The sequence below is a fragment of the Silene latifolia genome, chromosome 8, assembly GCF_048544455.1.
Source record: "Silene latifolia isolate original U9 population chromosome 8, ASM4854445v1, whole genome shotgun sequence".
NCBI classification, from domain to species: domain Eukaryota; kingdom Viridiplantae; phylum Streptophyta; class Magnoliopsida; order Caryophyllales; family Caryophyllaceae; genus Silene; species Silene latifolia.
Window position 1 is genome coordinate 38,911,054 of NC_133533.1, and position 25,457 is coordinate 38,936,510.

The 25,457-nt window shown below is 34.2% G+C and overlaps 1 protein-coding gene across 1 annotated transcript; it reads left to right on the forward strand.

Annotated features, from left to right (window-relative positions):
* The first annotated feature begins 1,844 nt into the window (after positions 1-1,844).
* On the forward strand, positions 1,845-17,798 carry LOC141595070 (uncharacterized). Its single transcript, XM_074415041.1, has 5 exons — positions 1,845-2,004; positions 14,947-15,101; positions 15,174-15,757; positions 16,853-16,939; positions 17,536-17,798. The coding sequence occupies exons 1-5, from the start codon at positions 1,845-1,847 to the stop codon at positions 17,594-17,596; spliced, it is 1,047 nt and encodes a 348-aa protein (XP_074271142.1). The 3' UTR covers positions 17,597-17,798.
* Positions 17,799-25,457: the final 7,659 nt, after the last annotated feature.

Sequence of the window (25,457 nt, forward strand, 5' to 3'; positions counted from 1 at the left end):
TCTAGTGTGTCGGTCGTTGTGATAGTATTGTGGTTGCTTGACATAGTAATTGAATTGTGTTATGGTTGTGATTGTGATCGTTGTTGATGGCTCTCGAGGCGCGTCCTCGGCTGAGTGGAGTCACTTGCGGGAGTGGCTTCACGCCCTAGTTTCGCCCTTCGTGGAACCCGCCACGGAAGGGGATGTGCACATTAATGAGCAGGGTTATCGCTCGTATGATGAGCGGGGCTTAGGTGGGAATGGCTGCGGTCCCCCACTGGCAGGACTGGTCCAGTGGACAGTCAGTGATAGATTTGGTTGGATTGTTATGATTGTGGTTGAGTCTGATGTCGTTGTTTATGTTGTTGTTGTAGTTGCCGTTGCCTTATCTTGTCTCAGTACTGACCTTGTGTGGTTGTTTGTTTGTTGTGTGTCTGCCGTGATCCCTTATGGTGAGCAGTCGGTCTTAGCAGGTGTTTGTGTTGATGATAGCTGGAGTCCGGGCAGGGATGAGTCTTCACGACATACGATGGTCATAGCGAGTAGTCTTGAGTTGTACCTTGTATTGTATTTTGGTTTGAATCACTTGTAATATAACTTAATGGTTCTTTTGTTGACGTTTGATAATTACTTTCCTCGGGCAACCGAGATGGTAACGCCCTTATATGCTAAGGAAGGCCTAGTTAAGGCTCCTCTGAATATCGGGGTGTTACAAAGGCATTGTTTAAGAACCTTGGTATGAAACATTGTTACACCATGGACTATAAGACCTTTTCCGAACTCACACTTGAGTTCTTGAGCTCTTTTGAATTTCATAGGTCGAAAAGAGAAGGTTATATACATTTTTTTAACTTTTCGGTTGTTTAATAATGATCATAGATTGGACCTAGCGAAATTTGCTAACATTTTCCAATTGCCTCATCAAAACTTGGCCATTGAATCACCCGAGTCTTACAACCCGGTTATTACATGGAATTGCATTTCTCACTCCCCTTTTAAAGATTGGGACCATGTCCCTCACCAATACATTCACTACCCCGAAATTCGTTTTTGGCAAAGGTTTATGAAGTGGACATTCTTTGGGAGAAATGAGCCTCATTCGGTGAAGAAAATAGAGGTTGAGATTTTGGGTGCCTTTCTTAATGTCAATGGTGATGATAAATGGGGGATTAACATCCTTTACCACTTTGCGGTATATTTGACCAAGCAATGTAACCCGAAAAATAGTTCAATTGTCTTAGGAGGATTGGTTACTAAAATTGCTCAACACTTATGCCGCTTTAACCAAGAGACCACCAACTTGAGACCATTACTTATCACTAAGGAAAAGGGGGTTGGACTTGACTATGACTACTTCCTATCTTGCAATTGGTTTCGGGATTCTCATCCAAACATGGTTTGGAAAATTGGTAGACAAGACTCAATTAGTCTACCGGAAGAGAAGAAAGAAATAAAGGCCTTAGTCCAAACCAAGCCCTATCATGGGAGTGCCCATTTTACTCGACTTATTTATCACTTGCCTCTACAAGGTGAGGCACCTACCACCGTTGAGCGGCGTGAGAGAGGCCAACCCTCTCAAGCACGCAATTCCACCTCTAATCTAGAAATGATGGATATGATGCGAGACTTAAGCTTAAATATTAATACCATTCGTGATGACCAAAGACTTGCATTGCATCCCATATATGATCATTTTGCTAGGCAAGGAGTAGTTCGACCCGAGGGGCCACACCCTTCATTTTATACTTATCTCCCGGGTGGATTTTCTCCTCCTTCTCCCCCTTCTAACCATGATGTAGGTACTTTTACTACATATGCTCCCGGTCCAGATTTTTGTGGTTCGGATTATGGAGTTGAGGCACTTAATGGAGGGAGGGTACAGTGGCTATGGTGGCTATGGTGGTTATAGTAGTTATGGTGATGGACTTGGTAGTGGCCAAAACATTGGTGAATATGTCACTCCTCTCCAAGGGGATGATTATAGTGGAAGTGGTCATCAAGGTGAAGCGTCCGGAAGTGGTAGTGGTAAGAAGAAAGGACGGAAGGGGTTCAACTTTTGACCCTTTTCTTGAATGAATGATGAAAGAAAGAGTCCCCCGTATACATACTAGCTTGGGGGAGGCTAGCTAGTATAGTAAGTTTTCTTTGTTTTGTACTTTAGTTTATTTCCCGCAACCCATTAAATATGACCCCCTGTCCTTCTTGTTTATGTGCTTTGAGCCATTTTTATGGTTTAGTTGGGTAATTTAATTGTTGGCACATTGAAGACAATGTTGTGTTTAGCTTGAGGGGGATTGCATTTGCATTGTAGTATAGTTTGCATGTAGAAAAAAAAATTGAAAATTTTGAGAGAAATTGTGTGTTTTTGCTTGCTTTTAGCCTACTTTCCCCTCTAGCTTATCCTAATGATAGCTTATAGCTAATGATTTATTCTTATTTGATGAGATAATTGTTACATGGGAATTTCTTGACATAGTAGGTGGGAGATGGAAAATGAATCGAATAGGCTTGATCTAGACTACTGACAAGCTACAATATTGGTAAGGTAGAACCTCTTTGGACCAATGCATCCATATCTGGTCTCTCTTATGTGAGTGTAGGTCTCCTTATGGTGTGTGTTTCATCAAAACGCACAAGTATGATCTTGATTTCATCTCTTTATAAGCATGCATTCATATGTTGTTAGCATTTTGGAGCCATTCACATGATTAAATTTGTCTCTTTGAACCCCTTCACAAAATTGATCCCTAGCTACATATAAAATTGTCTGCCTTGTTGAGCTAGTAGCCTTGATTAGTTGTGTTTAGTCCTCATTTGGGATTTATTTTATCTTGAAATATCATTGTGAGCTTGGTCTTAATGCTCTTGAAGAAGAAATGAGAAAAGAGAAAAAAAAAATGAAAGAGAAAGAATTGAAAAAAAATGAAAAATGATTGATAAGAAAGAAAAGAAAAGAAGAAGAAAAATAGAATAGAAAAAAGAGCATGAAATGAAAAAAGAAGAAGTATGACTTGAAGAAGAGGTTGGTGTAAGAAAACTCTCATGTCTTATTCATATATTTTGGAAAGAATTCTTATGATTTGTATCAGAATTATTGGGTTAGTTTCTGGATTGAGCATCCTTTCATTTTGAATAGTTGCTACCTTAACTTAAGCTCCACATTTCCATAATTTATTTGTTCCCCTTTCTACCCATGTCTTTTATCCTTCTTCTTACCCATTTGGCTTCTTTTTCATGCTTGCATATGATTGTTTTTGGCTTGTAGTTTTGAAATGATTACCATATTAGATTGCGGGCACATTCTCATGAGTTGAGGATAAGTGAGTGTTTTCACACAAAAATGTCCTTTCACATACAAATGAGTTTGAGTGCATCGTGAGAGTCCATTAGTCAAAAGATCATGCAAGAGCTTAAAGGTTCATTCAAAGTCTTTCATGCTACGCCGTCGTGTAAATCTCATCTATGTTTTTGCATTATTCCTCATGCCCATGTTGTCTCGGGTTTTGAATCATTATGCTTAGCTTGTTTTAGGATATTGCAATTGATGGGATACGGTTTCTTGCTTGGGGATAAGCAAGGGTTTAGCTTGGGGGAGTTGGTGTGTTCATTTTATATATACTTTTACCCCTCATTTTAGCTCGGTTTTTATTGCATATCATACTTTAATTAGTATATTTGTGAGCTAATCTTGTGTTCTAGGTGTGTTGCTTTATTTTATCACATTTTGTAGGAATCTAAGCATTTAGAGGCTTTTTTCTATCACATTAGCAAACACCAAGTTCACTAAGCTAAGTGGAAGCAAGCATGATGACAATTGGAGCCCAGAACAAAGTAATGAAAGTAAGCCCAAAAAGTAATCCAAAGACCAAGTCAATTAGCATTCTTAGGATACTCTTTGGATGCTAAATATTACATTTAACCGGGTGATTAAGGAGGCTTAATGACGTTGCATGAGATTCCTTGGAGCATTTAATCAACAGATGAAGAAGTGTAGCCAGAAACCCATGCCCCCGATCGGGCTGGCAACCCCGATCAGGGTTGACCCCCTATTGGACTTTTACGTTATGCCCCTATTTTACTATAAATAGGGGCCTTAATCCGTCATTGTAGGATATTTTTTTCATACCTCTTCATACACTATTTCACTCTCTATTAGCTTTAAGCACAAAATTCTCTCTTAGTTTTCATCTTTTGTTTTAATATTGTTAAGCATTTGGTTGTTAAACATTTGGTTCTCATTATATTCAAGCTTTTGGTTCTCATATGTTCTTCCTTGCAAGTTTCTAATTCAAGTTCCATTTCCATTTCGGTAATTCTAATTATAGTTTATTAGTTTACATTTCTATTTTAGTTATCATATAATTTTATCATTAGTACTTTAGTTATATCACATAGTTTGTCATTACATTTTATGATTCACTATTTAGTTTATATCATTTCCATAATCATGTCTAGTATTTCATACAACATAGTTTGTAGTTTACATTTCAACATGAGTAGCTAAATTTTCTTAGTATAGGGACTAGGAAAGCATGCAATAACTAATATATGTAAAATGATAAATTAGGTTGATATAATATTGTCTAATTGTTTTTATCGCATGTTTGTATCGTCACGTTTAATCTTTGTTTAAAGGGCTTATTCATTGATTAAGTTTGTTAATTCGTTCTATAAGTTGAGAGGCACGGAATCGGATTAGACTAAGCATGTTTAGTAGGACGACCTAGTCATAAACGAGAGTTTCTCTAGGACCCGGTCTATGGTTGACACTAATATCGTGAGGTGAGTGCCTTTAAGCCTAAACAATTGACAATGTTATTATTTCCGAGTTTAACATGAACTTATATATTTTTACAATTGCATGTGTGACTCGACTCCCCTAGACTCCTTTAATCATATATTTTTATATCATTTTATTTTCTAATCATCAAACCAATCAACAAACCAAACCAAACATAATCGACCTTGATAGAAATCTTTTCATAGCATTTCATAGCGCAATTCTCGTCTCCTTGTGTTTGACTCCTATTACTACATTAATTTGTGTATAGGAAAATTATCTTTGTTAGGTGTGCGACTTAGCCTATCATAGGTGCGGGAGGTTGAGGCAGTTCGACAATAATACTGGTGTTAGTTCGGTTGGACGAAAAGGGTTGGCCGGCGAGATAGTACGCTTACACTCAGATTGTTTTTAACGGTGGCCAGTAGTACGTAGTGTTGTTGTTGGTCAGCATAGACGCGTAGTACATGGTTCATCATTCATGGTTGAATTTGTTTTTTTTTGTTCAATGTACTGTATGTGTATCAATGTAATCAATGTGTTAAAACACACTTGGTTGATGATGCCAAGTTTCATTGTTATTTAATTGTTTGTTTCTTAGTTATAATGTTTATAATTTGAAGCACTCAATGGATTTTCAAATATGGTTCAAGAGTAACCAAGTGGTGTTAGTCCAGTGGTAGCCGGGTTAAACCTTGAAGCTTGCATAAATGCAGGAGTTGAGAGGTCCCGGGTTCGACTATCAGTTGGGGCGATGATCACTTGGCCACTGCAGCCCCCGAAGGGGGTGGCTTACATGGTCCATGTGGTGGTGCGGGAATGCATGGACCCGGGGGGGATTCAACCCCCTCGTCATCAAAAAAATAATTGTTCAAGAATGATCAAGATGAAGTTAAGACAAAAAATCCCTTAACTTTAGTCAAATGTTGTAAACGAGTAAGTGTAACATTTTCAAATAGTCAAGTAACTACAAAACCATGCAACAGTGCTATGCACTATAGTTTCTGGTAGTACGAATGGGGAATTTTCATAAAAAAATATAAGTGTTCAAATCTCTACAAATCCCATATTTTCAAAGGTTTGAAAATTTAAATACAAAGTTTTGAAATCAAATCTGAAAAATAAGATCACAAATACCACAAGTCAAAACCTCTAGATTTGTGCATGTTACTTTTTACCAAAATGGAAGTTTGAAGTTGTCAAAGGTTTAAAATTAGAAATGATTTTTGCCATTTTGGTAAATTATCACATGTTGTATGCAACACCCCCTTCTAACCCGGCCAAGGTAACGGGAGGATAACCATTTCGGTTTCCCGGGGTGGTGAATCGGAGTTGCAATTAAGAAACATTTAACATAAATAAATTATTTAATGAATTACATAACCATAAATGAATAAAATGTGAACTATACAACTTGACTATCATTTATGTCATCTAACAACTATCCATGTACTCGACTCCAAGTCCAAGGCTCGTCCCATCTCCCGCGTGATACCAAAAATAACCTGTAAAAGACTGCTCCCCATATGATCGGAAATATCATATGGATCGACACAGACCAACTCGAAAATAGGTGATAATTTACACCGACACACAACATGTCAGTTTCAATAAATAAACATAAGACACACCGTGATAGATAAATATGCTAACATGCTAATGATATGAATGAGACAATATCACACAATCACCACGCCGGTACTGAGATACGCCAGACGTACCCACAACCACGGTGTCAGGGACACGCCCACGACACCATACCCCATAAACAGGTACTCAGAACACGCGCTAACCTAGTCTATCATTTAAGATAGCTTTTTTTATTCATACATGTGCATCACTATTATTGATTTGTTTTAGTTTTGAGAGGGAAAAAGGGAGAGAACTTTTCTTAATCAGTCCGTCTTCCTTGTGACGGAGGTATCCGTCACAAAGTTGCGACGGGTCGGATTGTACCAAATAGATGCAAAACGGTAGAGAAGTTATAACGTGTGTACTATACGACATTAATTACTGAGTGGACTCTGAGTATTAAAAAAACAATAAAAATATTTGTCTTCCTAAGACACCCTTTCTACCACATGATTCAAAAGTCACAACTAACCTACTCTTATCACATTTACCGTCACTTTCATCATTTCTCTTTCAACTTTTCCTACTTCTCTCACAAATTCATCTTCTCTCTCAAATTCTCCTACTTATTCATACAAATGAACCAAAATCCAAAATATTAACATTAAATTGGTAAGATGGTGGTGAAGAAATCAACTAAAATCCAAAACATTAACACAAATTTATCTTCTCTCTCAAATTTTCCTTCAGTTTATTTGTTTGTTTGTTTGTTTTTGTTTTGTTGGATTAAAATTTATTTATTTATGTCGGATGAGGCATTTTAATTTTCATTGATTTTTTTCAGTTTATTTGTTTTTTGTATTTTGATTTGATTTTTAGTTTTAAATTGATTTATTCATTTTGTTGTTGTTAGATGCTGAGAAAGTGGTGACAAATGAGCAGTCAAAGGCTCATTTTTGGTAAAAAAAAATGAGTTAAATTTAGGGTATGGCTCCTTTTGTATGAAATATGTGAGTATTTTTTTAGTTATTTGATAAGTCTGTATTGAGTAAAAAAAAGTACGTTAGATTTTGGATTTGTTGTTTGATAAATCTGTCTCGTGAGTTGATTTTTCGGGTTTTGGGTATTGGCTCCTTTTGTATGGAAAGTGTTTGCATAATATGCCAATATGTTGCCATTTTCAAAGAGGTAACATATAGAGAAATTCTACGAATATTTTTAGGAATATAGTGTGACTATGTGTTGTCCTCTTTATATAATTTCCTATTAATATAGGGGTCACACTCCAGAGATAACATAACTCGAGATGTTGAACACATAATTAACATGAATGTTATGGATTAATATTATGGTAACTTATTGAGAAAGAGTATGCACATAACTATTAGTGTACCGTTCAAAGAGTTAATACAAAAATGATTGACACACATGATCACATTAAATGCATATATGTTACCCATCATATAAAAGATTAAAAGGTAACATATTGTGAACTTCTACAAACATTATATAAATTTATACAAAGGACATGAACACCATATGTTCATGTTCACATACAAAAAGGACATGTTTATATTAATGCATCATATGTTACATATAAATTTTCGTTTTATTCACTCTATGTAACCATTTTATAAAATGTTTGATTTAATTGATTTTTTTTTTAAAATAATGACATATATGAATACAAATGGTGGGGTGAAAGTATGTGTTTAAAATGTTACCATCTTAGTCGGAAGACGTAACCATTTTAAAAAATGTTTACAAAATGTAACAATATTAGTGAGGGTATGTAATCATTATACAATATGTTTTATTAGAACTGAAAAAATCTTAAATTGGTAACATGTAAAATACAAATGGTAACAGATTGTACACTTTGGTACATTACTTAACATATACAATGTCATAGGTAATTCTTTTTTTTTTTTTAATGTTAACATATTAATACAAGATATGGACATAATTTTTAAAATATAGTGCCATAAGTAGTACACGAGAAATGACAACTTGTTTACATATTTATCCATTATGTTACCAATTTCAATTGTAATAGTTTGTGCAAAAATGATAACATTATTTAACATATAGAATGCCATAAGTAATTCACTTATTTAAATGTTAATATATTGAAAATAAGCTCCCAAAACACGAAACACAAGTCAGTTTTACATACAACTTAATTAACAACTGTTTTAATACAAACATCAAACATGTCCAAAATAAGTGCCTCAAAACACCAAATTACTATTTCTTGGCACCACCTCCACCGTTTGCAGCATCACCCACGGTTTTTTGACCTTTTCTGATTGTCATGAGTGTGTAGCTTTGGTTGTACTCGGGATCCTAAGTGGCAGGTTCACGTTCAGTTGTGGACTCATTTGGACATGAAATATCGAAATATATACATTCTGTCACCACGTAAATAAAACAATGTTACCATTATACAATTGGCAGAATTGGTCACAAACAGTTGATAATTGGTTATAGTTTATAGTAATCCATAACTTTGCCAAATAGTTCACCATGTTGATAATTTAACTTTATATGATACCATCTTCAGTAACATTTTCATTAATAATAATTAACAAAACTAGGCTATATTCACAAGTAGTAAAAAAATATATCATTTGTAACAAAATATGAAACCATCTCAATTTAGCAACATTGTCAAAGAAATTGGTCACAAATATACAATTCACAAGTATAAATTATCATCATATCGATATACTCCGTAATATGTTACCATATATGCATAAGTCATAAATGGTCACATATAGTTAAAATGTAATAGGATATGGAACATACCAAAATTAAAACACCAAAAAATCCGTAAAATTGAAAAAACCAAAATTAAAACAGCCAAAAATCCGAATTAACAACAAATCCTACTATGGCTCCTAGCATCCTATGCACATTCAAGCAAAAATTTCAATTATAATCAACAAAAAGTGAAGATTCTTCTTTTGTATAGATTTGATTGAACAAATTAAATAAATTAAGATTCTTCTTTGGGTTTTTTGTCAAACACAACCTTTAAATTTTTTTTTCTTCCAAACACCACCTTTAAAAAAAAAGTTTGTAAAACACAACCTTTGATAAATTTTGTTGTTGTCAAACACGACTTTTTGGCCGAAGGACTTAGCATTTTGCAATGGGGTAACTTTCAATCGATGTTTGGGATAGCAACCGATGTCGGTTTGAGGTGTTCTTAGACTCGTTAGAAAGGTAGAAATACAAGCTTTCCATGGGTTATCAACATGATGGTCAAAAGTGGCCTTATGTGGGGTCTATTATTGTGTAAAGTAAGGCTGGTCGGAGAGATTAGCGAGTGGTCGGTGATTTTTAGTGGGTCTTTTAAAGAGGTTGTGATGCTTTGTTTGGTCTGAAATTTGGTATGTAGGTAGCGGGGAGTGCAAGGTAGGTCTTAGTTGTGTTGTTTGTGGTGGTTGTTGGTTACAAGTGGTGGTTCGAGGGGAGTTAATTTGAAGGTAAAAAACATTCAAAAGAATGTCAAAGTAGGATTTCTTTTTTGTGGGTCAATTCACCCACCTCAAACCAGCACTTACAACAAACAACCACAAAAAACAACACAACTACAACCTACCTTACACTCCACGCTACCTACATACTAATTTTCAGACCAAACAAAGCATCATAACCTCTTTAAAAGACCCACTAAAAATTCCCAACCACCCGCTAATCTCTCCGACCAGCCTTACTTTACACATCAATAGACCCTACATAAGGCCGCCTTTGACCATCATATTGATAACCCCTTGAAAGCTTGTATTTCCACCTTTCCAACGAGTCCAAAAACGCCTCAAACCGACATCGTTTGCTATCTCAAACATCGACTGAAAGTTACCCCATTACAAAATGTTAAGTCCTTCGGCCAAAAAGTCGTGTTTGACAACAAAAATTTTATTAAAGGCTGTGTTTTACAAACTTGTTTTTTTAAAGGTGGTGTTTGGAAGAATTTTTTTTTGAAAGGTTGTGTTTGACAAAAAACCCTTCTTCTTTTGTATCGATTTTTTCATATCTTCAACAAATGTAAACAAAATAAATTAAAAATTTTCTTTTATATTGATTTTTTCATACCTTTAACAAATGTAATACTAGTTTGAATGCCCGTGCGTTGCAACGGGGTAATTAACTTATTTATAATGCCAAAAAAAAAAACTTTATAAGGTCTAATATTTACATTCTATGTCTTATGACTTGTTTACATTTTATTAAAATATCTCTTTCAAAAAAAATAAAAGATTAATATATACGTGGGTTAACTCTTATTTATAATTATATAATCACCCCACCTTATACTAATCTTTCGATGTGGGACAATTCTGCTATTTATAAGTAATATATTCACAAAACTTGGATTTTTTTCTGATGTGGGACAATTCTACTATTTATACGTAATATATATTCATCAAACCTGCATTGTTTTTCAATGTGGGACAAATAATATATTCAGAATTACACCATCTTTTTTGCACTTAGTTCGACATCCAACCAGATCTCGAATACCGAATACAGACAATTGGTACTCATTATATCTAATAGTTATATTTAAATTTAATAATATGATCAAGTACTCTCCATTAATATTTGTACGTTGTTTTTCTTCAAAAAAAATTTAACATAATTGAGATATGGAAATTTTCCGTGGTACCCCTTAATTTTGTCAGATTTTCCATGTTACCCCTACTTTTAAGAATCTGCCTATGGTACCCTTGAGGTTCCAATTTTTTGCCCATGGTACCCCCTAATGTAAAGGGACGTTATGTTTGATGCCGTGGCAATAAAATAACAATTAAAAAATAATACCCCATTTATTATTTTATTGGTACGGATATCTCTCTCTTTTAAATGAAAAATTAATTAACTATATCATTACAATATTAGAAATTTCTCATGGTAACCTTGAACTTTGATAGATTACACATGCTACCATGGACGTTTATTTTCTATTTTTTTTTATCATAATTAAAATATGTGCAAATGATATGATAGGAACCTATACTCTAATGATAGAATTTTTTTTAACACAATTCTAATTATATTATTTAAAAGTAGTATATTTACCACACCTATATTATTTTTCAATATGGGACATATAAAATCTATAGGTAGAAAATATAATGATATAATCTTTTAAGAACTCTCTAAGACAATACTTAAGAGACTCAAAAGATTTTGGGTTGATACCTAAGTTCCAAGGATGCCTACTATTTATAATCATAGAATCACCCACCTTATGCTATATTTCGATGTGAGAAAATTCTATTTTTTATATGTAGTATATTTATCACACCTATATTATTTTTCAATGTGAGACATATAACATACTATGAAATACATCATCTTTAATATGTGCAAATTATATGAAATCTATATATACTCTAATGATAGCATTTCTTACCATGAATCTAATTTTTTACCGACATTATTTTGCGAAATGAAATGTAAAAGTTTTTATATAAAAATTAGAAACATCACTTGAATATAAAATAAGAAATACAGAGTATATATTATAATAACTAAAAGATTTTCCAAAGATTAACTTAAGTAAGAAATCATTATTGTAGAGACAGTAATACAAACTCTTTTAAGAGCTCTCTGTGGCAATACTTAAGAGAATCAAAAGATTTTGGGTTATGACTTCTATTTATAATCATAAGATCACCCTGCCTTATGGTAATCTTCCGATGTCGGTCAATTCTAATATTTATACATAGTATATTGACCACACTTACATTACTTTTCAATGTAGGACAAATAACATACTAAGTACACCATTTTTTATGCACCTACTTTTACATCAACCCGATTTAATAATGAGAAAATACAATACAATATAATCTACACTCTAATGATAACATTTTTTTGTCACAATCTAATTATATAATTTTCATACGATACTTATTTGTCAAATGAAATATAAAGTTTTGATATCAAAATTATAAACATCACTTTTATATAATATAGAAAATGTATATATATGGGACAGTTCTATTATTTATACATAATATATTCACCACACCTACATTATTTTTCAATGTGGGACATATAACATACTAAAAAGTACATATCTTTTATATTTATAGAATGAACTTATGGGGTGGGAGGGGATGAACAGATGCTAGCCTATTGTATTTCGTATACTTTGCTTGCCCTAGAATTTTTGTATCTTTAGGTTATTGTATTACCTCTTCTATATATCTACGTTATTGTTAATTAATGAAATACACACCAATTACACAACTTCTACATATTTAACTAACTCGTGGTCTCGTGGACCGGTTATCTAGCTCACTTCTACACAACTTCTACATATTGTATTACTTGTAATATTTTGTAATAGTTTAATGATGAACAATTGTATGTGTAATTCTAAATAATTAGTATTGCTCCTTATTGTTATAGTGTAATGAGACGATGATTGAATGAAATGTTCTTCTATTTTACCTTAATATTTTGGGTTAATAGTTAAGTTTCAAGGATGCCTCCTATTTATATTTATAGAATCACCTTACCGTATGCTATTATTTCAATGTGAGATACATAATTTAATTATTTAGACGTATTATGTTCATCATGCCTACATAATTTTTCAATGTGAAAGATATAACATACCAATAAATACATGTCTCTTCTTAAAAAAACCACTATTGTATACATATTATTTTTCTTTGAAGGTAAAATCACTTAATCTCGATCATTAGATAGAAATCTCTATATCGTAAATATATCGACTCATTAACGCTCTATTACTGCATTTAGAAGACAACCATTAGTAAAAATTTTTCTTTTTATTTTTTTATATCATATCGTAGATAATGATAGAAAATCTTAAGAGCTCTTTAAAACAATGTTTATGAGACTCAAAAAATTTTGGGTGGATACATAAGTTCCAAATATGCCTCCTATTTATAATCATAGGATCACATCAACTTATATTAATCTTTCAATGTGGGACAATTCTACTATTTATATGCAGTATATTCACCACACCTACTTATTTTCAATGTGGGACAAAACGTACTAAAAAGTACACAATTTTACGTATTAAGAAGTACACAATCTTTAATATGTGCAAATAATATGAAATCTATACTCTAATGATAGCATTTTTTACCACAAAGCTAATTATATTATTTTCATAATTTTTTTAACGATATTTTGTTACCAAATGAAATGTAAAAGTTTGATATAAAAATTGGAAATATCACTTGAATATAATTTAGGAAATATACATATTATAATAATTAAAAGATTTTCCACTTTATTTTTTACATCAAAAATTATACTTTCCTAAATTGATTTTTGATGATGTGGACGCTCTAAGATCGCTCGAAAAAACTCTCTTTTATATATATATATATATAGATAGATATATAGACTTTGGTGTATGCATTTTAATAGTAATGCTAACAATAAAAATAAGAATACCTTTTAGATGGGGTAAAGTAGTCATCGTCTTCCTTGCCATCAGAATGTTGGTTTTTGACTGAAGAATAGATGAAGATGAAGAGGATGATAAGTTGAAGATGAAAGGGAACCTATTTGTATTTTTAGGAATGTTATTTGTGTTATTGGAAAAAGAAAGTTAAAGGGAGGAATTAGGGAGGATGATGAACTTTGAATGAGGAAAAATAGCAAATAATGAAGTATCAAATTTAGCTGATGGATTGAGAAATCAATCGTTAGTTTGTGTTGTGTTTTTGTGTTTAATGTGTTAAAATAATGGGTTAGAAAATCAAGAGTGATTAAAATAATGTAATAAAGTACACACCTACACAAGTACTATGCAACCTACAAAAAACAATCCATCAATTCACATCAACACTATTCGACCCATTTGCTTAAAGGTTGGTGTACTATTCGACCCGTCGCAAGCTTGCGACGGGTATCTGCGTCACAAACAAGAATTTGTGTTTCTTACTTGGTTTTTAAGATGAAGGGTAAAATTAGAACGTCACAGGTAAAATGTGGAGAATTGAGTAAAATCTTGTGCGAGATTTAACAAACACGATAATAAAAATGCCTTCATAATTTTCATAAAACCAAAAAATGCCTTTTCCGTACATTTTTTTGGTCTTATCCTTACTTAAAAGCTGCTTCCGTTTCTTTTCATCTGCAAACCCTCGGTCTCTACTCAGACTACTCTGCTTTACTCATTTTTCCACACAGCAAAGGAATGGAAATTTCCTCCATAATTTCACCGGAGATTCACCTCAAAATAGAATCCTTTTGGCCGGAGATTCTCAAGAGAGTTCCAACTAAACAACTAGGAATTTGCATGTGCGTGTCAAAAAAATGGAACTCACTTATCACTTCTCCGTCTTTCATTTCTTCTCATAACATCTTCCTTTCAAAATCCCAAAAATTCAATCAAAGTTCCAATCTTTTTGTTCTTAGAACATTTTCCATTAAAAACCGACAAAAACCCTTGAAGGAATTGTACCACATTTGCTTCGATGGTGATAAATCAAAGAATCAAACCCTAGAAACCCTAATTGAGAAGAGTGTTCTGTGTCCTTTCAAGACTGCAATTATTGGGCTACAGTTTAGGTTTGTTGGGTCAGTTAATGGTGTTATTTTCTTATCAGATGATTACCTTTGTAATACTTATAATTATATTTTATGGAATCCTCTTTTGAGTTGTTTTATCCAGTTGCCTAAACCCAGAGCTTGTTTTGATACAATTGGGCCTTATATGCATGTTTCTGGGATTGGGTATGATGATGAAGTTGATGACTTTAAGGTTATTAGACTTGTGTATCCATCAAGGAGTGATGGGTTGGATGAAATCCCGCCTCGAGCTGAGTTGTACTAGGTTAAGGAAGGGAAATGGAGGTGGGTTAAAGCTGATAATGTGGAGTATTGTCCTATAGATAATGAGTGGTCACAGTGTTTTGTGAGAGAGAGTATTCATTGGGTTGCTTACGAGAGGCGAAGTGAGGAGGAGGGTAGTGGTCATAAGAGTACTTTACTGTTGTTGTTTAATGTTGTGAAGGAGAAGTTTCAAATGATGAAATTACCTTTGGAGTTGAGGGAGTTTTGTCCATTAGGTCTTAGGGTTTCAGAGTGTCGAGGGTTGTTGTGTGTGAATCACTATGTTATGACCAATATGTTGGTTGGAGAATTGGTGCAGTATAATTTGTGGGTTAAGAAGGAGTATAACAATGGCGGGTCTTGGAGTAAGGTTGCTAGTATTGATCTTAGGGGGAGTTTACAGAAGGGTATTTACTGGAGGAGGAATGGAGAGTTGCTCTTTTCGAGTAAGGATGAGGAGCTTGTGTCTTATGATATCGAAACTGGCAATGTGGCTACGCTTGCACCGGGGAATGCTGTTCGTTATGATGCGTGTTCTTTTGTTGAGAGTCTGGCTTTCTTGAACAAGGATTGCAAGAATAGAAGGTACCACATGGGTTGTTCTTTGTGTTGATTTTAGCCGCTTGTATGCTTTTGTTTGTCAATTTGACTTGTCTGTAATATAAGGAAGTTAATTTGAGTCATGGTTACCGAATTCGCTCGGTGCCCTGCGAATCGCGAATTGCTAAAAGCGAATTCTATCATGTTGCTTATTAAAAATACATATAACACACATTCTATAGGAGCGAATTGCGAATTGGTAAAGACGTATTCATAGCGAATTCGGTAACCATGATTTGAGTATTTGTTATAGGACTTGGTGTTTCTAAATATTGTCTTATGTTTTATATTATGTACATGGTATATGTGGCTTTCTGGCAGGACTCGAAGAATATGAGGTAGATTATTATAAAAGCTTTTTCATTTGGGTTGAGGACTATTTGAACTTAGGACTATGTTAAGGCCAACACGAGTTGTCAGACTTGGCCATTTTGTGGAAATTTTGAGGTTTTGAGCCTTTTTGAGTGTCTTAATAATCACCTAGAATGTAGGACACGCGACACATTACACACTTCTGTTATCTGGCTGTAGGATTAGAATAGGAGAGACGTCGATATATGGGGGTTTCTTCATGCTGTTGTTTTCATGTTATTTATGCCCAAGCTATGTTACCTTGGCATAGCTACAACTGCTACAAGTGCCACGCTCGAGATGGTGTCTAATAGTCTGTCTATTCTGTGAAATGTTTCATAATTTGGTGTGTGGGAGTGATGTATCATCGTATGCACGACACACGCGCACCCAACCCCAATGTGAAGTGCCAAAGTAATGCCATAGTTAGTAGTTTGCCGATTTGTCCATTTTGCACATATATACAATATACTCCTTACCTTGTTTTCTTATGTGCTATATTGACCTCTAATTGACTTTAGTACGTCGACTGTAGATTGTTTCATTTCACATAAGCTGGTGGAACACTGCTATTCCTGGTTTTATGCTTTTGCTAGGACTAATGTCCTGCTATGAGTGTGTTCTAAAGCTGCAGTGTAATTCCGAAGCAAACGATGAAAAATATGCTTGGATTCTTTCTATGCTATGTTGCTATGTTATGACTGGTGACTATTGTGAATGTTGTTGTAGGAGATATATCTCGGAGGAAAATGATGAGAATGACAGCAGTGATAATGATGATGAGGAACTTATTACACGGGGAAGACCTGGAATTGAGTATGATACCCTTCTTTACCTGAAAATTGTTTACTTAGTTATTGTCGATGAATGCATGGACATTCCTCAAAGTCTGAAGATTATATATATAATATGTGTTCTCCTTTATGAAAAACTTTATCCGTGTTATTCATGGTATTAATAGATCTATATTTAGGCATATCATTTTATTTATGGCACAACGACCAAGCGACAATCGATTTTGTGATGAAGTATCAAACATAGATTTAATATAGTAGTAAGATCTCCTTTTGTTTATTAACCCGAGCCTCTATTAAACTAGATCTATCCGCAGTTTACCAATTGATCTCCAAATTCATATTTTCCGTGTTATTAGGCCTTGACACAATAGATACCTGACCAATATGTCCGATAAAAACAAGCCCCGATAAAACATGTCATTGTTATGTACTGTTGTGATTACTGGGACCGTGTTCAATGATGTCATAGAATTTACTACCATGTCCATTTCATTCTTGTATCAAATAATTAATACCATTTGAGTTCTTTTAAATTGATTACGGGACAATTTATGATGCTTTTTTGTGAAACAATTAATCGTATAATTATGTCATTAACTCTGAAATCCTTTGCAGAAAAATGGGGAAATTCTTCTATCGCATGAATCAGCTGAAGAAATTCCGCCGAGAGTTCTAGTTTGCTTATAATCTTCGGCCAGTGCTGCTAGATCAGGCTAATTATTTCGATATGTAACTAAACATCGTCTTGTGATGCCAAGGGATTACCCTTTACCCTACTGGATTCGAACCAAAACCATGTCCTCTTTTGTTAATTTCGCTGTTAAAACATCGATGCTTTCTGTACTAAATGTGAGTAACCTATGCAATATTTCCATGCAGCTAATGGTGCAAAATTTCTTTGGTTTTTTTCTTTTGGCAGGGAATCCCAGGAGACAATTTTCTGCTCCTTCAATGACATTTTCAATGTTTGGGTTCGTTTTGGCAATTATCGTTTACTCAAAAATTTAAATGTCTCGTCCATATTTACTACTAAATCTATTAATATCAGTATAGGCGACCGTTTAGTTGGTAACCGTTTTCACGATTGACGTGATATTGAGATGTTGGCCCGAAACTTTTCTGTTTTTCTTGAACTATTTTACTGAGTATCAAGTAATGGCTAAGTTTACGACTTTTATCGAGTTATTTACCAATTTCATGGTAATTTGTTTAAAATTCATCCTACAGGGAAATGACGATTCTTGTAGTGCGTTATGACTTTAAACTTCAATGTTAACACATTCTTGTAGTCGGTTCGGTTTTAGCATAGTTTTAATTTGGATGCGGATGGACTATGTCAGTGGTTCTCTTTTGACAGTCTGTCTGAGGCAAGGTTACTGGATTCACTCAGACCCTTGTCGAATCACAAATTAGTTTACACGCATTACGTATCCAAATTACGTTGCACTATGGTGTTTGTTTATTTACTGCAAGAGCAGAAACTGTATTCCTTTGGTTTGCATATATGCCTATTTAAAATCTTTTTTTTCCCTTCTCAAAACCACTTTCGACAAAATCTTTCGAAGAGACTCTTTGAGGTCCAAGGTAGTTTTGAAAGATGCACTAACTTCATAAGCCAAGTTGTACTTCCTTAATTTTATTAGATTGTTATCATTTTGTCAAATCCCTCGTACAAAAAAGTCAAAATGTTTACAATTGATTGGTATGGTGGGAGTATGAGTTTTCGGTGAGCAGCTTCGTCTTCCAATGTCTGAGATATATACTTTTGCAACAGGAGTTGAGATATGGGAATTTATAATGACAATCCAAGAAAGAAGTTCCCTAAGCCAAAATAAAAAAAAAATAAAATCAAAACATAGCATTCTGTTTTGATGTCAGAATTATGGTCATTTTGTTTGCTCCATATCTGGAGTTTTATCAGGTCAATTTTTGTGTTCTTTATACGCATAAATTCTTGAAAAAGGCCTCTTTCATATGGATTTGGAATAAACAAGTTTCATTGAGTATATTTGTCACAATCAAGCTCCAAAGACTGTCACTCAGAATGCAATTCGTTCCCTGACAGGTGACCTGTCAACACTCAAGGATTGATAACTCGAGATTTACATATTTATCTATGGGTGATTCTTTTTGTATATGAAAGCTAACATATTTAGTTTTAATTTGAGCTATTATGGGAAATTATACTCAATCTGAGGCAGGAGATATGATGCATCAAAGTTTCTGCTGTTGCACAGGAAAACTGCTGAACATTCAATCCTAACCTGAACTTACTCAAAGCCTATATCTCTCAATCCAGGTCATGTTCTTGCATTATTCCAATTGGAGATGGAATCCAACTCATTTAGCTTCATTTTGGCTACTCATGGGTTTCCTACTTTTACGTTACCCCGAATTTAGGGCATCTGCAAGATGCCCCTGGTTGCTGAACTGTTACAGCACATGTCATGAGTGACCTGCTATCACTCAAAGCTCAATATCTCACGATCTAGGTCATATTTTCAGACGATTCTTGTTGGATGAGATATCTAACATCAATATCTTCAAAATGAGCTATAATGAGCATCATAATTCATTCTGAGCTAAGAGATATAAACGCTGCAAGTCAGACCTGAGTTCAGAATGCTATGGCAAATGACCAAGGATGGGGGAGTGCTGTTGGACTTATTACATGGTGATATATGGCAGGTATTCCATGTTTCTGCCATTGATGATCCAATTAACTCCAAACAACTCATAATTTTTTGATTAAACATTTTTGATACATGATGCTGCTGGAGCTTTCCCAGTGGTATAATCTTATGAGCTGAGCTATATTCGCACCTCGGCTTTGGAATCTAGAAGAGTGAAAGTTTCAGTTATGTGACAACTTACTGTACTGCATAAGTACATAGTATAAATTCTTGCCTCTATCTCAACGTATTCTTAAGAATCTTCTATTCTTTCGCTTGGTCTGAGACGCTAAGCCAGGCACATTGCTTTCTTGTCATGCCATCGCTATCTTATCGCCTTCACTTTGGAACCTAGAAGAGTGAAAAACATTGTTGCCTTCATCACTATATGTGACAGTACTTGATTGTGTACACACTAGAACACAGTGTAAACATCACTATATATATTGTGAGAACGATGAAGGGAATTAGAGAACACAACTCGAAATTATCATATATGAACATCGACTCCCTTTTTATGAAATTGATGACATATAACCTACAGGCGACAACCACCGTGAGTTGTGTGACAGTAGCGCGTCTTGTTACTTTGACAAAACTAAAATTTACTTGTTTTCAAATTTCAGGGGTGCAGCTCTCCCATGTACCCCTTCTAAATTCGTCATTGACCACTGTCAACCGTAAAAGAGATAATTCTGAGTAATATCCAAGGGTCATTAAAATTACGAGTTATTATGACTACTGTTTACGATAGCATTGTATATTTGTATGTCATCATCTTTAGACTAGCAAAAATATCATGCTCCGACTCCCCTCTCAGCCTCTTACAGTTTTCAACACCAATACCAAGTTACCAAAATACCAGCTGTACAGCCTCCCACAATGACTCTTCCATTTAAACACAGACGGGTTGCCCTTGGGCATAAGTTAGCAGGAGGGAGACTAGCAGAAGCAGTCATCACGGATTACTGGTAGTAGGACCAGGGGTTGCTAATTTAATCAAAGTAGTAATTAAGGATGACTAATGATAATTAGATTTAATTTTGTACGGAGTATATGACTAAGACTACTTTGTTTATGACAAAAGACTTTCAAAGTTGGATTTTAGTGTCGGCATTGATTGAGATTGGCATTTGGTAGGGTATGTGACAAATGTTCTGCAATATGAAAATCTATGATGGTTGCTCAACGTGCACTGCCTAAATATCTATTGAGTGATATGGAAAATTTTCTACCTCCATTTGGCAATATTCTTTTGGATTCTTGTTATATTTTGTCAAGTTCTTAATAATAAAGTGGATGAAAAATAAGACAATAAAATGACCGGGACGGAGTGAGTAATAAAAGATCAATCACACTGGATCCATCTCGGATTCTGTCATAGTTCAAGTCTCTTGATCGAAAGTACCATTTTATGTAAAAGCTTCCGAGCCCTTGGCTTGTCCTTTAAGCCAATTGATGGATATTGTTACAATTAGTCTTACTTAAGACGGATGATATCCGTTTTAAGTGTAAAACGGATCAGGTCAATACCAAATTGTGTGGAAATGGGTAAAAGTAGACCTATGGACTAATTGCATGCAGACTGAGGTGGAAGGTAGCTGTGTAGTATGAAAAAGTGAGATTTGACTAAAGAGAAAATGAAAGAAAATGTTTGCAATAAATAAATCTTTTATTTTCACATTACCAATACAACACTCATACATCTCAAAAACCAAGTGTCATAAAAGAGCAGTTACCATACCATTTTCAAAATCATTTATTCTCCTCCGATTTTTATTTCATCCAAAAATCATCACAATATATTTTCCTCCACCAAAATCATCTTTTCGTCTCATCCCTATTAAAATCATCTTTAATCATCACATAAATATGGTAAGAAAGACTATGATAAAGAGGATACACGCAAAGAAAAAGGAGAAGACACTACATGTACTGGATGAAAATGTTGAAGATATTTTTTAATTTTTGGTTTTGTTTTGTAAAATTGTCAAATTTAAGATTTATTTTCCTCCACCGAAAACATATGCATCTCGCCCCATTATTTGATTAAGCTAGTTTTAAATTTGCATTTTTTTTATTAAATTTTCAGATTTAAAATTGTTAATTTGTGTTAACCCATTTTGAAACTATGAAAGCAACTAAGAGGATGAGAAGATGAAAGCAATAAGAGAAAAAAGAAGGTGACACAATAGATGAAGGAGGACAAACAAAGAATGCAGTGTCACCACTTGAAGTCCATTTGTATATATATTAGCAAGAAATGTAAACAAATTGATATGGTAACATATCATTCGATTATTGTTATATAGGTTGTGATGCTAAGATATCAATCCTTTTGATGAAAGTCATATATTAGTAATATATTTTGTGAAAATGATAGTCTAATTAATGTGGTAACATATGTGATAATAATGGTAACATACGATTCATCATTCTTTTGTGAAATTCCATAAGAGTAACATCATAAATTTAAGGGTTGTGCTTTTTCACATACGCATTTTACTCTTTTACATACGCTTTTTACGATTTTACCCTTGTTATTTTTTTCACTCCTAACTCAAAAAGTGATTTTATCCACCCTTCACCTCATTTCACCACCGACGTTCGTCGGTCGTCTCTCCGGCGAACCTGGCTACGACCAACCGTACTGCCCCGCTCCCCCTGATCCGACCACCCCAGCCCCAGCCATGGAAGACCTCGGACAGAACCATGAAAATTCAGCACATTTTGTATCGCTCAATGCACTCATTAGCAACGCCATTGTTCAAATTTGCAACATTAATTTGGGATATATCATTAATTATTTGCCTCTTGTAAAGATTTAAACTCCATTTTCCGCATTCATGGCCGTTTATAAGTCCTAGGCATAGCCCATTATAATTCAACAAATTCCCATTTAATTAACACTTGTTCATCGCACCAAAGATGTGTTCGTGCTTAGTTTTTGATTTTATTATAAACTTAGGTGTAGTTTTGTGTAACTCCATGATTAAAGTTTATCTTAATTAACTAATTAGAAAAACTTAGGGTCAATGGTTCCAATCTTTGAGCATTTAGATTAGATTTTAGGGTAAAAGATTGATATAAGAGGTAATTTGGTTATATTTAGGTAAAAGGGTATTATAATAGGTAAAAGGGTATTGTATGGAAAGTTAATGAAAAAATGTATGTGAAAGAGTAAAGTTCGTATGTGAAAAAGTAATTCCGAAATTTAAATGGTAACAAAGTACATTAAAGTGATTGAATGTTGGCCGTATTGATTAAATTAGACAATCTAAAATACTTACATAGTTCAATAAAATGGTAACATATAATGTCAAGGGTAACATATCATTCGAAAATGGTAACATAGTATGTAATGCTGAGATCTAGGTAGCACGGACACTTCTCCTAATCAGCCGTCCCGTGTCCGACACCGTGTCGGACACCGACACTCCTCGGACACACGTCGAAACGTGTCGGACACCTATAAAGCCGTGTCTAACTTTCTACATTTATTCGGGCACGTGTCTGACGCGTGTCCATGGTATTTCGGCCGTGTCCAACGCGTGTCCATGACATTTGGACATCATTTGGGGTGAATGATGTTCTTTAAACGTGAAATGAGCTGTCGAAAGAGATTGATTAAAAGATTCGTTTGGATGTTAATGAAAATGAGTTATAATCAAGGGCAAGTTTTAGCTTCACTTATTTAAATTTAATTTCAAATACTTTTATAAAAATAAAATCGAACGTTTATAATTATAAAATATATATTTTATTAAATTTAAATAACGTGTCCCGTGTCCTAAATTTTAAGGGATGCCGTGTCACGTGTTCGTGTCGTGTCCGTGTCCAGTGTCCGTGTCCGTTTTGGTGCTACCTAGGCTGAGATCCCCGAGAAATAGAAAAAATAATATATATTCTAATGACATTTTATAAATATGTATTGGTTTGTAAAAAAAAAATATGTATTGGTAACATATTTTGTAAAAATGGTAACAAACTATATATGGTGATATTGTTACATATTAGGAAATGACATTGTGATTATACTGACATTAAAATTATACCGTATGAGATGATGTTATAGTACACCGCATGTGATAACATATGTGATATTAATGGTAACATATTACCGGTTCATGTTATAATAATTCTTTGGGTGGAATTCTTAATTCCAAAATGGTTATATAGTAAATTGAAATGGTTACAAAGTACATTGAAATGCTGACATGATGTGACGAAATGATTTAATATTATGCAGTCTTGATTAAATTATACGATTTGAAAAACTACACATTCTAATGAAATGGTAACATATATAATATTATGGCGCAATCATCATCGTTATCATCCAAATTAATGGAATATTTATAGGTCTCGCTGTCGTAGTTGTTAGTTAGTTACGATGAACCAGGTTTTTTTTACATCTTTCAAATAGTGAATGCAAATGATGAAAGAAAAATTTCTTAGTATAAAAATGATGAATTGAAAATGGAGAGCAATGAGAAAGAAGAACAATGGAGAATGACAAAATATGATGGAAGATGAAGAATAATGGAGAACAGTAGGACAAATGAGATGAGATGATAAGTTGGCTATTCTCCTGCAAACACAATTAATGTCTTGTTAAAAGTAAATGACTAGACTATATTAAATAATAATATGTAGGTGTACTCTCAATCCTACCTACAACAGTTCAACGTCACACCCCCACATGGCCACATGCTACATAATACAAATTTAACCCATTTACACACAAAATGGTACCTATCCAACCTGTCTCACACTTCAGACTGATACCTTCCGCCTGAAATGAGAATTTGTAATTGTTATGGGAAAAATTTCATAATTTCTACCTAGATGACGTGGCATGGTGTGAGTGGATAAGATTTGGAGGAAGAGATTGATGATATGGGAAGATGGGGCCAACAATGTATTTAGTGGGAAAAATATAAATATCTTCTTTGGCAAGGTTTGAACAAGTCAAACAAGGAATCTTTAGCATAATGAGTAAATGGTGAAATAAATGGGTCAACAGCCGTTACCTATTATTTGGGGATTGAAGGCTGAAAATCAATAGCAGATCCTGATTCGGAAGAACCTGGACGCAGATGCAAGAAAGGAGCATTCAATTGAAAAAGTCAATAATGGCTAGTCTTAAGGGGAGCATTTAGTGGAGAATTTAAAGGAGTATTTAATGGGGCATTGAATGAGTCAAACAACCACCTCCTATTTTGGTGTAACCGACGCAGGAATTCAGGAGCAGAAGCTGAGAGAATGTTGTTGACTCAAACCCTAGCATTCAACCACTATATAAAGGAGAGCAAAGGCAAACTAAAGGGGACCTCATTCTATCACCAAGACATCGACAAAAAAACTCTTAACATTCGATAAACAATTCACTAGCCAATCTCCATTGTATTTCCTCTTTTTCGTATTTCCGCCTCGATTATAGTGCCAAATTGGTGGGATTCTGACTCCCTCCGCGGTTGTTCCCACATCGGGTTTTCCGCGTCAGCAAAATCTCGCGTGTCATTCTTTTATTTTGCCGTACATACGCTCGTTAAATTAGTTTTACTCGCATCATCGTTGGCCATAGATTAATCACTATCACTCACTAAATTAAATCAATAGTCGGTAAATTTTTACCAAAACATTAATATTATTATAAGCACACTTAAATACTTGATGATATAAAAAAAGGACCACTTATAAAAGTATTTATGATATTTAATGTCCCATATGTCCTACCGAAATAAAATGGTAATAATGTTCCATATATGCATATCACTGTAATAATATGAGTACTAACATAATTACTTAAAGAGAGTTTTCAAATATCTGGTATGGTACAAATTTCTGTTTAAGATGCATATA